Source organism: Rhinoraja longicauda, chromosome 16 (assembly GCF_053455715.1).
Source record: "Rhinoraja longicauda isolate Sanriku21f chromosome 16, sRhiLon1.1, whole genome shotgun sequence".
NCBI lineage: Eukaryota > Metazoa > Chordata > Chondrichthyes > Rajiformes > Arhynchobatidae > Rhinoraja > Rhinoraja longicauda.
Genome location: NC_135968.1, coordinates 11109649 through 11127876, shown reverse-complemented (window position 1 = coordinate 11127876; position 18228 = coordinate 11109649). Strand labels below are relative to the sequence as shown.

At 45.5% G+C, this 18228-nt stretch overlaps 1 protein-coding gene across 1 annotated transcript in view; it reads left to right on the top strand.

The window, feature by feature from the left end:
* The window catches only part of LOC144600809 (protein bicaudal C homolog 1-like), a 141868-nt gene extending 123640 nt beyond the window's left edge, over positions 1 to 18228 (top strand). The window contains exons 6-9 of the mRNA XM_078412701.1: positions 1280 to 1474; positions 5872 to 6123; positions 13992 to 14123; positions 17944 to 18228. Coding sequence (XP_078268827.1) covers positions 1280 to 1474; positions 5872 to 6123; positions 13992 to 14123; positions 17944 to 18228 — 864 coding nt within the window. The remainder of the gene's footprint in view (positions 1 to 1279; positions 1475 to 5871; positions 6124 to 13991; positions 14124 to 17943) is intronic.

Below are 18228 nucleotides of genomic sequence, written 5' to 3'. Positions count from 1 at the left end.
AGCTTTTCCCCGTTTCCGCGCTGTATCTCCAAAGACGTACAGGTATGTAGGTTAATTGGCTGGGTAAATGTAAAAATTGTCCCTAGTGTGTGTAGGATAGTGTTAATGTACGGGGATCACTGGGCGGCACGGACTTGGTGGGCCAAAAAGGCCTGTTTCCGGCTGTATGTGTATGGTATGGTATGGTAAACTAAACTAAACGAATCTAAAACGCAGGCAAATGGGACTAGCTTGGTTGGGCAATTTAGTCGGTGTGGATGAGTTGGACCAAAGGGCCTGTTTCCGTGCTGTGACTCTGTGGAATGAGAAGGTACTGTGGCCTGGTCCTAAGACAATATAAAAGTTTCCCCTCCTCAGAGATAACACCCACCATTTTTTTTTTGGGGGTGGGGGGAGAGTTGAGGAGGGGGGGGGAAGAATGGGGTAGGTGGACTAATTTAGTAGATCACTCAAAGAGCTGGCAGAGCACATTTGGCTGAATGGGTCTTGTGCTATTTAATTTGATGATTGTGGATTCAAGAAACAATATAAAAGTTGTTGCAAGCTGCTTGTAAAAGATGATACAACACTACCCCTTTTCACACAATGCACGGCTGAATACAAAAGCAAATATCTCCTGAAGGTGCACGATATGAAATTACTGTATTAAATTATGGGCAGAGATGAATTCAGAATTAAAGTTTAATAAAAAATCTCTCGGAGCCTGCAGCAAGTTATTTAATTGTTTAAACTTCCTTTCTTCAAAAGAAATCACACCTTGCGTATGTATGCATGCATGATATTTAAATTGTGCAGTGAATAGACTTTATTTTTCTGGCAAAAAATGTTTATTCCTTCTTGTTCGTTACAACGGCAAACTTTTTGCAAATGCACAGTGCAGAAGTGCATCCACAAAGACTCTTCACACCCCTGCAACAGTCTGTTTGAACTTCTACCACCGGGCAGACGATACAAGGCCTTCTACGCCCGCACCTCCAGACTCAGGAACAGCTTCGTCCCCAGGGCCATAGCTGCTATGAACCGGTCCTGCTGAGCCGGATGGTCACATCGCATAGCGAACCGGCACAGACCTACTTGCACTTTATCCTGTTTTAAAACTGTTCCAATTTGTTTCATTGGGTTGTATAAATTAATACTGACTAGCTAATTAAATGATTGCATCGTATGGGAGGTGCATTCCCAATCTCGATGTACCCCTGTACAATGACAATAGATATATTGTACTGTACTGTATTGTATTGTAGTAGTAACGGCTATCCTGCAATGCTTTGCCACCTAGGAGCTGCTTCCTCTGGTGATGATGTTTGATTTGCCGATTGCTGGCATTCTGCAGCCAATTCCTGACCCCAACTCACCCACGATCCAGCATCTATCCCAGACGTACAACATTTCCATATCGTTCAAACAACGATCTCGTATGTACGGCGCCACAGTCATTGTCCGAGGGTCTCAGAACAATGCCGCAGCAGTCAAGGTGAGAATGGTCCCTGTGCTCGGGAGATGCTTGTTTTGCCTACAGTACGGTGCATGGTAAACAGTTAAAAAAACGTCCAGCATGTCTCTCTAGACTAGTTTAAAATGGATAGAATTCGTTTAGAAACATGGAACTGCAAGTGCTGTTTAGGTGCTTTTAGATTTATTATCGACAGATGTGCCGTATGTCAGAATGCATTTTATCGGCATGCATCAGAGCATGGTTCTGGAACAGCTCCATCCAAGACCACAAGAGATTGCGTAGAGTTGTGAACATCACGCCCCCATCACCAGTGAATTGTGAACAATCGGAATTTCGAAGGATGAGAGGGGACCTTATCGAAACATATAAGATTATTATTAAGGGGTTGGACACATTAGAGGCAGGAAACATGTTCCCAATGTTGGGGGAGTCCAGAACCAGGGGCCACAGTTTAAGAATAAGGGGTAGGCCAATTAGAACGGAGATGAGGAAAAACTTTTTCAGTCAGAGAGTTGTGAATCTGTGGAATTCTCTGCCGCAGAAGGCAGTGGAGGCCAAGTCTCTGAATGCATTCAAGAGAGAGCTAGATAGAGCTCTTAAGGATAGCGGAGTCAGGGGGTACGGGGAGAAGGCAGGAACGGGGTACTGATTGAGAATGATCAGCCATGATCACATTGAATGGTGGTGCTGGCTCGAAGGGCCGAATGGCCTACTCCTGCACCTATTGTCTATTGTCTACCAGACCATCACACAAACCAACCTCCCTTCCATTGACTCCATTTATACCTCACGCTGCCACGGCAAGGCCAGCAGCATAATCAAGGACGAGTTGCACCCCGGCCATTCCCTCTTCTCCCCTCCCCCATCAGGCAAGAGGTACAGAAATTTGAAAAAGCACCAGATTCAGGGACAGTTTCTTCCCAGCTGTTATCAGGCAACTGAACCATCCTACCACAACCAGAGAGCGGTCCTGAGCTACCAAGTACCTCACTGGAGGCCATCGGACTATCTGTAATCAGACTTTGCTGGATTTTACCATGCACCAAACGTTATTCATGTTATTCCATTCATCATTTTTCTGTACACGTGGATGGCTCGATTGTAATCATGTATTGTCTTTCCGCCTTCTGATTCGCACACAACAAAAGCTTTTCACTGTACCTCTGTACATGTGACAATAAACGAAACTAAAATAAACAAAGTGCTGTGCAAAGCTTTGTTTTACGTGCGAAACAAACAGATAAGATATACCATGCAAAAATACAATCAAGTCGAACAAAAGTACAATAGGTAGAGCAATAGGTGGCACAGCAGTAGAGTCACTGCCTTACAGCACTTACAGTGCCAGAGACCCGGGTTCGATCCCAACTGTCTGTACGGAGTTTGTACCTTCTCCCCGACCACGTGGGTTTTCTCCGAGATCCTCATTTTCCTCCCACACTCCAAATACCTAAGGTTAATTGGCTTGGTGTGAATGTAAAAGTCATAGTGTGTGTAGGTAGTGCACAGAGTTAATATGCAGGGGTCACTGGTCGGCGCGGACTCGGTGGGCCGAAGGGCCTGTTTCCGTGCTGTATCTCCAAACTAAACTAAACTAAATAGCAAAGGGGAACATTAAGACTGCAACAGAATGCAGTTCCCAGCATTCGAGCACATCAGTTCCATCGACGTGGAATATTTCAACAAGTAAGGTGATATTTGAGCAAGGACTTTGAAAGAGCTATCCGGTTACTCTGTCAGCCCGGCATATGTTGTTTTTTCTAGTATTTATTGAATTCTCATGAAAATTACTATTGAAACTGCTTCCATCACGTTTTCAGGCAGTTGATTTTGGACCCTAAGAAATCGCTGTGTAAAAACATGAAAAGAAATTCTTCTCCTCATGTTCTTCTGTATATTATTTTAATTCTTTGTTCCCTTTGCCTTCTTCCCCTTCTATTATAAACAGTTAATCCCCATTTATTTTGTTGAGCTGCAGCATTAAATCTCCTCTTGACCTTTGTGCCCTTTGGAGGACCATCTCAGCTTCCATTGAACCTTTCCCGAACGTCCTTCACTGCCTCGAGAAAAATCCTGAACTAAAACTGGAACTGAGATGAATGAAATGTTGTCAAAAACGTACTGAGAGCCACTGGGGCCCCCACTCTGCGCACTGAAGTTAATGTAAAGTTTTAGTTTTTTTAGTTTTGGTTTTAGAGATACAGGCCCTTTGGCCCACCGAGTCCGCATCAACCAGCGACCCCCGCACATTAACACTATCCTACACACACTAGGGACAATTTACATTTATACCATCAGATACATCTATGGAGTGTGGGAGGAAACCGAAGATCTTGGAGAAAACCCATGCAGTCACAGGGAGAACGTACAAACTCTATACAGACAGCACCTGTAGTCGGGATCAAACCTCGGTCTCAGGTTGTAAGCGCTGTAAGGCAGTAAATCTTCCGCTGCGCCACCTTGTTGAACAGAAAATATCATGCACAGGGTACAGTGCTTACTTTTAGTCTCCAAGTTTAAATGAGGTGAAATAGTACAAGCGAATTTACAGAAAACTCTGCTTTAAGTGTCGAATAGGTCAGGAGGACACATTATTGGCAACAATGCTGAATACAAGATTCAACTGCCAGCTCCTTATGCAAGTTTACCCACTAAACAAAAATCAGATTCATTTCTGGTTTCTGGAGGGAGAGACAGATTGTATTTTGCAATGATCTTTGGCAAAGATTCTCCTCGAGCATCACCCCTACATTGAGAGAATCAATCTTCAAGTGCAGAGCATATTGTACAGACCACAAGGTCCAAAAATGCATTTAGCAGTTTTGTAACTAAATTAAGAAGTTACACATATCGAGGCTATGCATCATGATATTAAGAGAGAAAGGTTGGGAATCCTTTCTTGAGAGAAGAATTTTCTGAGAGGCAACCTAATAAAGGTCAATAACATGGATGAAGAGATTTGAAAGTGTATGGGTAGCACAGTGACACAGCTGGTAGTGTTGCTACCTCACAGCGCCAGAGTCCCTGGTTCAATCCTGACCTGGGGTGTTGTCTATGTGGCGTTTGCACTTTCTTGCGGATGCTCTGGTTTCCTCCTACACCCCAAAGACCTTTGGATTTGCATGAGAAAATCGCCCCAAGTGTGTAACAAGTGGATGGGAATGTGGGATAACATAGAATTAGTATGAATGGGTAATCAATGGTCACCGAGGACAATAGACAATAGACAACAGGTGCAGGAGGAGGCCATTCAGCCCTTCGAGCCAGCACCGCCATTCAATGTGATCATGGCTGATCATTCTCAATCAGTACCCCGTTCCTGCCTTCTCCCCATACCCCCTGACACCGCTATCCTTAAGAGCTCTCTCTAGCTCTCTCTTGAATGCATTCAGAGAATTGGCCTCCACTGCCTTCTGAGGCAGAGAATTCCACAGATTCACAACTCTCTGACTGAAAAAGTTTGTCCTCATCTCAGTTCTAAATGGCCTACCCCTTATTCTTAAACTGTGGCCCCTTGTTTGGACAGGTGGGCTGAAGGGCCCTGTTTCCACGCTGGATCTCTCAGCCAAACCAGATGTGGAGAAGATACTTTCAAATGTGCATGAAAACAGAATCGGGGGCAGCAGATATAGGATAACCATCGACAGAGGGAGCTTCCTTACTCACAGAGTGCTCAGACATGTGATACTCACAATTGCGTAGGATTAGTATTACTGTAGGAAGGACTCGGCCCACCGGGTCCGCGCCGACCAGCGATCCCCGCACACTAACACTATCCTACACACACTAGGGACAATTTACATTTATACCAAGCCAATGAACCTGCCTACCTGTGCGTCTTTGGAGTGTGGGAGGAAACCGGAGATCTTGGAGAAAACCCAAGCAGGTCACGGGGAGAACGTATAAACTCCGTACAGACAAGATTAGATTAGATTAGAGATACAGCGCGGAAACAGGCCCTTTCGGCCCACTGGGTCCGTGCAGCCCAGCGATCCCCGCACACTAACACTATCCTACACCCACTAGGGACAATTTTTACATTTGCCCAGCCAATTAACCTACAAACCTGTACGTCTTTGGAGTGTGGGAGGAAACCGAAGATCTCGGAGAAAACCCAAGCAGGTCACGGGGAGAACGTACAAACTCCATACAGACTGCGCTGTGGTCGGGATCGAACCCGTGTCTCCGGCACTGCATTCGCTGTAAGGGAGCAACTCTACCCCTGCGCCACTGTGCCGCCCATAGTCAGGATCGACCCGGGTCTTTGGCGCTGTAAGGCAGCAACTCTACCTGTTGGTGCACCGCTCGTAGGCAAGTGGGTTCTTCAGTACCACTGGAGACATCAGACCAGCCTGCAAGCTTTTGTCAGAATGCAGTAAACTGCGCCTAATGTAAACTGTGTGGTTTTGTTTCAGGAAGGGACGGCCATGTTGCTGGAGCACCTAGCTGGAAGTCTGGGGAGCGCCATACCCGTCAGCACACAACTGGACATTGCGCCCCAACACCATCTCTTCATGATGGGCCGCAATGGGAACAACATTAAGCATATAATGCAGAGAGCTGGAGCCCAGATCCACTTTCCAGATCCCAGCAATCCCCAGAAGAAGTCCACAGTCTACCTGCAGGGCACCATCGAGTCCGTCTGCCTAGCCAGACAATACCTCATGGTATGCATTCACTTCGATACATGGGCCATTGGAAGAATCATTGGCAGTTACTTTTACTGGGAAGTTTTATTATTTGTTTAGAAATTGCTTGTTAATTCGACAGAGCAATAATTTATTTATGGCTTAGTTGTGTGGTCATGGCAAGAAACATCAGAACTCTTTTTGAGTGGGTCTCTCAAACATTAAAAACATAGATATTTTTATGCTTAGGCAGCTTACAACCCAGGTATGAATATTGATCTGTCTAACTTCAAGTAACCCTCTCTATGCCCCTCCCCCACCCAAGTCATTGTACCAGCTTCAAAGTCGTCTTGTTGAGTCTCATTGTCTGAAAACTCTTTTTCACCTAGACCACAACAAACAATGGCCTGTCTCCTTTATCACTGTTACTTTTTCACATATAATAATAATAATAATAATAATGCATTACATTTATATAGCGCTTTTCAAACACGCAAAGACGCTTTACAGGGATTACTAGAACATAGAGAAGAAAATAAATAGATAAATAAGTAAACGAACAGAGAAAGGAGACAGAAGGTGAGGTGACGGTCAGTGGTTGAAGGCAGTGCTGAACAGGTGAGACTTCAGTGATGTTTTGAATGTGGTGAGTGAGGAGGAGTCTCTGACTTTATATCTTTCATTAATTTGTTCGATATCTCCCTACATCACCGTCTGTATCTCTCACTTCCCTTTCCCCTGACTCTCAGTCTGAAGAAGGGTCTCCACCCTATTCCTTTTCTCCAGAGATGCTGCCTGACCCTCTGAGTTACTCCAGCATTTTGTATCTGTATATGAGATATTTTTATATTGTTGGCTCGTGTAGGGTGGCATAGTGGTGAAGTTACTAGAATTGCACCCCAGATATTATTACCCTTTTATGGTTCGCTTCCCAATGGTCATGAGTTCAATTCCCAGCATGACAAATTTCAAACTGAATGAATTAAATCTGGCCGCTCTAGGTGGCACCGGAAAGAAATGCCATAAAACCTGCTGGACTGCTGTTAAAAACAGATCTGAGTGACTAATGTGCTTCAGGGGATGGAAACCTGGCTTCCCTATCTAGTCTGGCTGATATCTGACTTCATGGTGAGTTTATATTGGCCACAACAATATCCCAGCCATGCACAGAGTGGCCCTAGCAACCTGAAGTAGGCCATAAATGCAGCTCCTTTCGTGCCACCCGCTCTTTGTTTTTAGTAGAGTGACGGATTTTCAAAGTATAATATTTTGTAATAGGAACATAGGTGCGTCACGGTGGTGCAGCGGTAGAGTTGCTGCCTTACAACGCCAACGGGTTCAATCCTGACTACGGGTGCTTGTCTGTACGGAGTTGGTACGTTACCCCCGTGACCGCGTGGGTTTTCTCCGGGTGCTCCTGTTTCCCCCCACACTGCAAAGACGTACGGGTTAGTAGGTTAATTGGCTTGGTGTAAATGTAAAACTGTCCCTAGTGCGTGTAGGGTCGTGTTAATGCGCGGGGATCACTGGTCGGCGCGGACTCGGTGGGCCGAATGGCCTGTTTCCGCGCGGCATCTCTAAACTAAACGAAACTAAACCCAAGCGAGCTGGCAGAACCCCACCATATTACAATCAAATGGTGAATGCTCTCTCTCACTGGAGAATAGCTGCATCCTAAGATTATTAAGGGGTTGGACACGTTAGAGGCAGGAAACATGTTCCCAATGTTGGGGGAGTCCAGAACAAGGGGCCACAGTTTAAGAATAAGGGGTAGGCCATTTAGAACTGAGATGAGGAAAAACTTTTTCAGTCAGAGAGTTGTGAATCTGTGGAATTCTCTGCCTCAGAAGGCTGTGGAGGCCAATTCTCTGAATGCATTCAAGAGAGAGCTAGATAGAGCTCTTAAGGATAGCGGAGTCAGCGGGTATGGGGAGAAGGCAGGAACGGGGTACTGATTGAGAATGATCAGCCATGATCACATTGAATGGCGGTGCTGGCTCGAAGGGCCGAATGGCCTCCTGCACCTATTGTCTATTGTCTATCAATGCAGTTGAGACTTTAATTTCCACCCGACCGTGCGGGCTTGAAGTAAATTACAGCCATATTCAACGTATATCCAACCCACTGTGGTGCGTGACTTGGACAGGAATGCGCAAGTGGTACCCACATGGTTAAAGCTCTTGGAAGTCGTACAACACAGAACCAGGCCATTCCACCCACCAAGCTGGAGACATGGTAGAGCAATGTAAAATGATGAGCCTCATAGACAGGGTGGACAGTCAGAACCTTTATCCCGGGGTGCAAAATGTCAAACACTAGAGGGTATAGCCTTGAGAGGGATAAAGTTAAAAGGAGATGTGCGGGACAAGCTTTTTTATACCTGAAAGTGATGGATGCCTAGAACGCACTGCCAGGGGTGGTGGTGGAGGCAGATATATTAGTGGCATTTAAGATAGGCTTGTAGATATATAGGGTACGGAGGGACATTGATCACATAGTCTAACTTGGCATCATGTCCCATACAGACATTGTGGTCGAAGGGCCTATTCCTGTGCTGTTCAAAGTTCCTGTTCTCTGCTCAATGCTGGAGGATTTTCCACTTGCATTATCACTGAATGTGCATGGTCATGCATATAAAACCATTTAGTTTTAGATTTGTACAGCATGGAGACAGACCTTTCGGTCCAACTTGCCCATGTTGACCAAGATGCCCCATCTCCACTAATCCCACCTGCCCATGTTTGGACTAAAATCCTCTCAGCCTTTCCTATCCATGTACCAGTCAATTGTCTTTTAGATGTTGTTATAGAACCTGGATCAGCTACCTCCTCCGGCAGCTCATTTCATACACCCACCATCCTCTGTGTGAAAAGGTTGCCCTTCAGGTTCCTATTAAATCATTCCCCTCTCACCTTAAACTATGTCCTCTGGTTCTTGATTCCCCAAATGTAGGTAAAATACTCTGTGTCACCAACGCTATCTATTCCCCTCGTTATATTATAAACCTCTGTAAGATCACCCTTTGTCTTCCTGCACTTCAAGGAATAAAGTCCTAGCCTGCCCAACCTCACCCAATAGCTCAGGCCCTCAAGTCCTAGCAACATCCTCATAAATCATCTCTGCTTGAGATGAGAATTTAGATGAGTGCATATAAACATAGAAAGTCAGTGCAGGAATAGGCCATCCGGCCGTTCGAGCCAGCACTGCCATTCAATATGATTATGGCTGATCATCCAGAATCAGTACCCAGTTCCTGCTTTTTCCCCATATCCCTTGATTCTGTTAGCCCTATCTCTAATTCTCTCTTGAATGCATCTTGTGCTGTTGGTCTGGACATTGTGCTGCTGTCTTATGAAGCACTCTCATCTGTTTTCAGAGTAATTAAGTTCAGTGCTGGATAGTCGACAGAACCATTCCAAAACTGAATGGGTTAAGTTATGAGCATGTGTCCCGAGCCAAGCGATGTATTCGCTTGAGTGTAGAAGAAAAGAGCTTGAAGGAATTACAGTACTTGTGATCATGCGAGGGGTTTATGGTGTGGATTGAGAAATGGAACGCAGAAAACAAGAGGCACGGCCTTAGAATTGGAACCAGAGGTGGAAATCTAGAAATCTCTGGCCCAAAAAAAACATTTCAGAATTGTGCTTGATTAGTTTATGGGAGGCAAAGTTATGTGGATTGTAAAAAAAAAACCAAGACCCCATGAATAGAGTTGAGAGACATCAGCCAAGATCTAGACTGAATTACCGAACAAGCTTACAGTAAAGGAACCAAAGTCATCATCCTATGTTCCTAGCCCACGCAATATTCTTTCCAGTGAAATCGGGCGGATTATAAGTTGGGCAGGTTGTACAGTGAGGCGTTTGATCCAATTCCCAAGTTACACGCCAAGTGATGAAGTGAATTCTAACGATGCCACACATGTCCAGATACAGTAGCTCCCTCCGCTTTGAACCAAATTCTTCAACACAACCAGCCATTTTTTGAATGAATGAATGATACTTTCTTGTCACACGTGACAAGTCGCAGTGATATTCTTTGTTTTGCATATCCAAGGTATGCAAAGTGGAGCCACATAAAGGGCGGCGACAAAGTTACCAAGTATTTCCATATTAACACAAACCATTTTTAACACATTCCATTTGTGGCCGCCCCTTAGTATTCGGCAGTCCCCCCCCATGCCAGGTCTTCCTTTGTTCCCGCTCTCGGCGGTCGTCGTCGTCCCCCCCCACGTCGGGTCCTTCTTTGTTCATGATCAATCGGAATGTAAATTCACGTGCTTATACTTCAATTACTTCTTCTTAATGTTTCCAGCGTTGTTAGCATTAAATGCAGTGGCCCATACACCCTACGAAGGAAGCTGTATGTCCTCACTGAATGGGGTTCAGTTGTTAGTAGACAATAGACAATAGACAATAGGTGCAGGAGGAGGCCATTCGGCCCTTCGAGCCAGCACCGCCATTCAATGTGATCATGGCTGATCATTCTCAATCAGTACCCTATTCCTGCCTTCTCCCCATACCCCCTGACTCCGCTATCCCTAAGAGCTCTATCTGGCTCTCTCTTGAATGCATTCAGAGAATTGGCCTCCACTGCCTTCTGAGGCAGAGAATTCCACAGATTCACAACTCTCTGACTGAAAAAGTTTTTCCTCATCTTAGTTCTAAATGGCCTACCCCTTATTCTTAAACTGTGGCCCCTTTGTTCTGGACTCCCCCAACAACCTTAATAATCCAACCCCTTAATAATCTTATACGTTTCGATAAGATCCCCTCTCATCCTTCTAAATTCCAGTGTATACAAGCCTAGTCGCTCCAGTCTTTCAACATACGACAGTCCCGCCATTCCGGGAATTAACCTAGTGTTAGTTTTCTTGTCCGTGACTGATGTCTGTGGGGTCTCATTTGCCCCTCTCCAATCTGTGGCGACCACTCTAGCATCTAAAGAATTTTGCAATGCGTCCTCTATTTCCAGCACCACTTCTTTTAGAATGTTGATTGTCAGACTCTGGAGATTTACAGTCTTTAGCCCCAGTAATTTGCCGAGCGCGTTCTTCTTAACTAATACTCTTTATCTTCAGTTCCTCCCTTCCTCAGATCATTGACCCCCCCCCCCCTCCCCTTATACATTTTGTTTTGCAAGAGAATCTGTCACTAAAGATAACTGTGTGGAAAACAAGCTTGCTCATTTAAGACTTAGAAGGCAAAACCGTTTCCCTCAAAGTTGTGAATATTTGAAACCCCCTCCCTCAAAGGGCGGTGAAGCAGTCTTTTGAATAGTTTTAAGGCAAAGGTATACAGGTTGCTGATTGGGGAAGGGGTGGATGGTTACTGTGGATAGATGAGAATGCAGACTTAGGATTGCAGTCAGATCATCTGTGATCTTATTAAATTGCAGAGTAAGGATTCAAGCACCCAGTCCCCCTCCTAATTTGCTCTCTTGTCTACACAGGTTCTGACAGGGATCCGTTCCTATTGTTCGTAACCTTAACGGTTCGCGAATCAGGAATGCAGTCACTCAGTAATACGTTTAAATAAAAACAGGCCAACCAAGGGCAATGCGTAATTAAGTCAGGGTGTTTAATTCAACTGTCCAGCCTCCTCGGCAAGGCAAGGTGCGTCGATGTCGCCCTGAACCGAAAATAGACACTGTGGATAGATGAGAATGCAGACTTAGGATTGCAGTCAGACCATCTGGAAGATAGTCAAACGTGTCCGTCCTCAGACTGGGTCTGAAGAAGGGTTCCGACCAGAAACGTCACCCATCCTTTTTCTCCAGAGATGCTGCCTGGCCCGCTGAGTTACTCCAGCACTTTGTGTCTATCTTTGGTACAAACCAGCATCTGCAGTTCCTTCCCACATATCGCTCTGAACCGAGTTCCCGCACGGCAGAAGGTGCCTGCGGACCAGGTAGATAGATTCTTCATTAGTACGGGGGTGTCAGGGGTTATGGAGACAAAGCAGGAGAATGGGGTTAGGAGGGAGAGATAGATCAGCCACGGTTGAATGGCGGAGTAGACTTGATGGGCCGAATGGCCTAATTCTTCTCCTATCATTTATGACTGTCATTGAAAGGAAGCATGCAGGTACAGCAGGCAGTGAAGAAAGCCAATGGAATGTTGGCCTTCATAACAGGAGGAGTTGAGTATAGGAGCAAAGAGGTCCTTCTGCAGTTGTACGGGGCCCTCGTGAGACCGCACCTGGAATACTGTGTGCAGTTTTGGTCTCCAAATTTGAGGAAGGATATTCTTGCTATTGAGGGCATAGGTTTACTAGGTTAATTCCCGGAATGGCGGGACTGTCATATGTTGAAAGACTGGAGCGAGTAGGATTGTATACACTGGAATTTAGGAGGATGAGAGGAGATCTTATCGAAACTTATAAGATTATTAAGGGGTTGGACACGTTAGAGGCAGGAAACATGTTCCCAATGTTGGGGGAGTCCAGAACAAGGGGCCACACTTTAAGAATAAGGGGTAGGCCATTTAGAACTGAGATGAGGAAAAACTTTTTCTGTCAGAGAGTTGTGAAACTGTGGAATGATCTGCCTCAGAAGGCAGTGGAGGCCAATTCTCTGAATGCATTCAAGAGAGAGCTAGATAGAGCTCTTAAGGATAGCGGAGTCAGGGGGTAAAGGCAGGAACGGGGTACTGATTGGGAATGATCAGCCATGATCACATTGAATGGCGGTGCTGGCTTGAAGGGCCGAATGGCCTCCTCCTGCACCTATTGTCTATTGTCTATTGTCTATTGATTAGTACGGGTGTCAGGGGTTATGGGGACAAGGCAGGAGAATGGGGTTAGGAGGGAGAGATAGATCAGCCACGGTTGAATGGCGGAGTAGACTTGATGGGCCGATTGGCCTAATTCTCCTCCTATCACTTATGACCTTGTGACCTATTCCTTTTCTCCAGAGTTGCTGTCTGACTCCAACTTTTTGCGTATCTATCTTCGGTTTAAACCAGCATCTGCAGTTCCTCCTGACACATAGATAGTGCGGTACCATTTGGAACAGAGCAGGGGAGTTATCCCAGTGGTCCTGGTCAATATTTACTCCCAGACGTCATCACTAAGAAAACAGATTATCCAGCCGTTATCACACTGCTCTTGGTGGGAGCTGGCTGTGTGCACATTAGCTGGCACGGTCCCTATCTTAATGCAATGACTACACTTCAAAAATATTTAATTAACTGTGAAGTACTTTAAGAATTCTTGATACCATGAATGGCGCAAGTTCACCAATGTTTCTCATTTACCCCATTAAAAGTTTAGCATCGAGAGAACGCTTAAGTGAATATCATTGTTGATATCTTGTACATCTATCTGAAACTTTTATTCACTTTTTAACTCCCATCTGCAAGCCAACCCCCCCTTTTTTTCCCAGTGATTTGGAGAGTTTATGGTTTCAGCTCCCTAGTTACTATTAAGTAGCAGTCTCATTGTCCTATCACTAGTTGAGTATTGTAAAGATTGGGAATCTTTTCTTGGGGATCTAGCATAGACTGGTCGGGTCTAATGTTGGTCTACATTGAAATCCGATGCAAAATTAGCCATTCAAAGAGCGGTGGTACATGGATAGGACAGGTTTAAGTCGCAAGAAGGGTCTCGACCCAAAACATCACCCATTCCTTCTCTCCAGAGATGCTGCCTTCTCTCCAGAGATGGCTATATTTAAGAGGGAGTTAGATGTGGCCCTTGTGGCTAAAGGGATCAGGGGGTATGGAGAGAAGGCAGGTACAGGTTACTGAGCTGGATGATCAGCCATGATCACATTGAATGGTGGTGCTGGCTCGAAGGTCCGAATGGCCTACTCCTGCACCTATTGTCTATTGTTCCGTGATATTGGAACAGTTTGCATTCCTGATACGGTGTCGACGCACTTAACCATTTGATAATACTGTGCACCAGGGCTGTCTCCCCCTTGTGTTGATGTTTGACATGAAGGAAGACATTGAAGTGGAACCACAGAGGATCACTCAGTTGATGGAGCAGCTGGACGTCTTCATTAGCATTAAGCCAAAGCCCAAACAGCCAAGCAAGGTATGCAATACGGATGAGTTCTTCTTCTCACTGAGTTTGTGTGTATCTTTTTTCTCTTCTCGTCTAATTATATTTAAACAAGCGAGCATAAGACGGGAGACCAAAACAGATGTTCAAATGCGTGGAAAGGATGTAGGAGCAGGAGCTGACCATGTCGTGCCTTGATTCAGTTGGATTCCCTCATTCAGTTGGATTTCCAGCCAAATTTCAATGAGGCAATGTTTCTTGCCGTTGCATCTGAATGGCCCCAACTAGTTATGACCCACGTCCCATTGCTCTGGAAACCCAATGGATCAATTCAATGGCACTTTATTGTCACGTGTACCTGGATTCAGTACTATTCTCAGTTCATAAGTAATAAGAGCAGAATTAGGCCATTCGGCCCATCAAGTCTACTCCACCATTCATTCATGGCTGATCCATCTCTCCCTCCTAACCCCATTCCCCTGCCTTCTCCCCATGACCCCTGACACACCCGTACTAATCATACAATTCAGTAAACTCATACTATACGCAAGGACTTTCATAAACCCCATCCCTCTTGCTTTTCCAAAGACACATAAGCTAAGGGTGCAGAGGCTTTGAAGAAAGGAAAACATATTGGTCTTATTGAGACGGATCTTACCGTTCACCATGTTTATAGCTTTAACAAGAAATATAAGTATCTGAGATGCTTATCTGATATGTATCTAGGTGATTATGCACAGTGATACTTGTACTGAACTGTATGCAAAAATGAATTTCACCGTCCCTCGGTTCATGTCCCAAATAAAGTACTATACTATATTATACTATGCTATACTATACTATACTATATTATACTACACTAACCGAGACAGAGAACCAGTTAAGTTACTCACAATGCTGGATGTTGCTGGTTTTAGTCTAGTAGATGGAACTAAATAGATAAAAAAATGCATCTGCTGGAAATCCAAAACCAAATGGCATTTTGACTCTGTCCTGATGAAGGGCACTTGACCTGAAACATCGACTCATTTTTCTACCCTCGCAGATGCTGCCTGACCTGAGTGCATCTGTCATCTTCAGTTTTAGGGTGAAATTAATTACTGTAAGGTTACTGTACCCTTTTACCCAGATGATCTAGCCCACAAACCCGTGTGGCCTTGCGACGGCTGAAAAATCTGTATGATTGGATTTCTTTAATGTGAAAATAATTTAAACTTATAACGACTGCAAATAACAGCTGAGCAAATTCCGTGATTTAATCTTGAGTTGCAGAGGGTTTATCTTCATTAATGAATGAAACCAAGATTTTGGGAGACAGATTTGGGGACAAATATTTTCAGTGTTTATTGTGTAAAATCACGCAGGAGATTGAATCCAGTGTTTTATATCCAAGCAGCTCTGATGTAATACCAGCCAAATCAGTATTCTTTTCTACACTTGCTGCCCGTAGCATTAACAGCACAGAATGAAGAAGGGTCTCGACCCGAAACATCACCCATTCCTTCTCTCCTGAGATGCTGCCTGACCTGCTGAGTTACAGCAGCATTTTGTGAATAAACAGCACAGAATGAGGCCATTCAGCCCATCACGTTTGCCACATCACCCAAACCTACCCTCTCTTGTCCGTGCCATTCTGCACAGGTTCCTCAGCTTCAAATATTTATCACCGTCATCTTAGGACGGCACAGTAGCACTGCGGTAGAGTTGCTGCCTTACAGCGCTTGCAGCGCCAGAGACCCGGGTTCAATCCCCACCACGGGTGCTGTCTGTACGGAGTTTGTAGGTTCTCCCCGTGACCTGCGTGGGTTTTCTCTGACATCTTCGGTTTCCTCCCACATTCCAAAGACCTGCAGGTTTGTAGGTTAATTGGCCTGGTATAAGCGTATAATTGGCCCTAGTGTGTATTAATGTGCGGGGATCGTTGGTCGGTGCGGACTCGATGGGCCGAAGGGCCTGGTAGTCCCCGCTGTATCTCTAAAACTAAACTAAACTAAACGAAATCTTTTATTCCCTCAAAGGCACGGTGATTTGTGCGCCATCTAATCCCTACGGCAAGGTTTGACATCCACTAGCCATTTTCAGAGAGGTTTCCAGACTCAAGTCCCATTTGCTGGCTTCTCTTCTACTTTGTTCCCAATTCCTAACAGCACACAGATTAAAACAGACTTTAAATCACGAAAACTAATCAAAACTAGCTTCGAGCCCGAGCTGATTTTGAGATGGGGGACGTGCTCAGGAGCGTGCAGGGTTGGCAAGGACGCGTACAAAGATTAAAACAATCCCACACGTGAGGTTTCGATGCCCCGTAACATTAGGAACGCCTGGCTCCGAAAACCGGATACATTCGTCTTCCTGCTTGAGCTGTGCTTCTTTTCTTGACACCTCTTCCCAAAGGATTGCAGAGCAGGAAATGCTGAATAGCTGTGACTTCAGGCGGCGCTCGACGCGGTATGCTCCTTGTCAAACTGCCTTGAAGGAAAAGTGTCGGTGAGCTTGCCAGATAAGCTCTTCCTGCAACACCACAGGCCACGTCTGGTCGCCCAGCGGAACATAATCCCTCGCTGGTGTCTGATGGGGAAATTAATTTTCCAAGCGTTGAAACACGAGCCTGACAAATGCTTGTACGGCGCTCAGATCGTTGCCACCTATCGGTCTTGACCTCAAAATGTAGGCCAGCCAGTGCTGTCCCTGCTAGGATAACAATTCAAAATTGTTCTTACAAGCACAATGTTCCCATTCCACTTCTAGATTTAATCCGCAGAAATATGCAAAAAGTCCTGCGTTCTGGATCTTAAATAATAAAACGTCTCATCATTCTTTAGTTCGAATGTCCCGCACTCTGTTTAGGGGCGGCACAGTGGCGCAGCTGGTAGAGGCGCTGCCTCACAGCGCCGGAGATCCGGGTTCGATGCTGACCTCGGGCGCTGTCAGTGGGAAGTTTGTACGTTCTCCCCCGTCACCGCCTGCGTTTCCTCCGGGTGCTCCGGTTTCCTCGCGCACCCCAAAGACGTGCGGGTCCGTAGGTTAATTCGACGCTGTAAATTGCCCCCTAATGAGTGGATGAGGAAGTGGGATAACAGAACTTGTGTGAACGGGTGGTCGGAGTGGGACTCGTGGGCTGAAAGGCCCGCTTCTCTAAACTAAACCAAACTTCCCAACACGGTGGTGCCTGGCATGATCCTCAAGTCCAAAGTCTTTGCTCTTCAGATGGTCAGTACACTGTAACGAATGGGTCGACCGGGCTTATATTCACTGGGATTTCGAAGGATGAGAGAGGATGAGGCTGGATGCAGGAGAAATGTTCCTGATGTTGGGGGAGTCCAGAACCAGGGGTCACAGTTTAAGAATAAGGGGTAGGCCATTTCAGACTGAGATGAGGAAAATTGTTTTCACCCAGAGAGTTGTGAATCTGTGGACTTTTCTGCCACAGAAGGCAGTGGAGGCCAATTCACTGGACATATTCAAAAGAGAGTTAGATATAGCTCTTAGGGCTAATGGAATCAAGGGATATGGGGAGAAAGCAGGTACGGGGTACTGATTTTGGGTGATCAGCCATGATCACGGTGAATGGCGGTGCTGGCTCGAAGGGCCGAATGGCCTACTCCTGCACCTATTTTCTATGTTTCTATAAAGCAGTGATCTGTATCGAATCCTCTAACCCCCCTTCCCAAAATACAGTTCACGTTCTCATTTGGTCCGTCGAAGAACTAAAATTCATGCCTACCACTTTGTGTCATCAAATGGTATAAAGGTCGTGGTGTCTTTGCGCTTATTCACGAGACGTTACAGGTCTAGGATGGCGTTTGTCAGGAGGGCGTGAGAACTAAAATGATCTCTTCTTTCCCCTTGTTAGTCAGTGATTGTGAAAAGCGTGGAAAGAAATGCTGTAAATATGTACGAAGCAAGAAAATGTCTGCTGGGTTTGCAAAATAGCGGCGTTGCCTTGACAACGACGCCACCGCCGGCAATCACCTGCCCCATCGGACTCTCCTGCCACGGGCTCGATATCCTGGCCTCTGCTGGACTTGGCCTGGCTGGTTTAGGTAGGATGGTGTTTTTTGCAAATTTTGTCAACTTAAAATGTCAACAAAAAAGGTTACAGTGTCATCTGTTTGGCATTTGCACGCTCGTCCTGTGA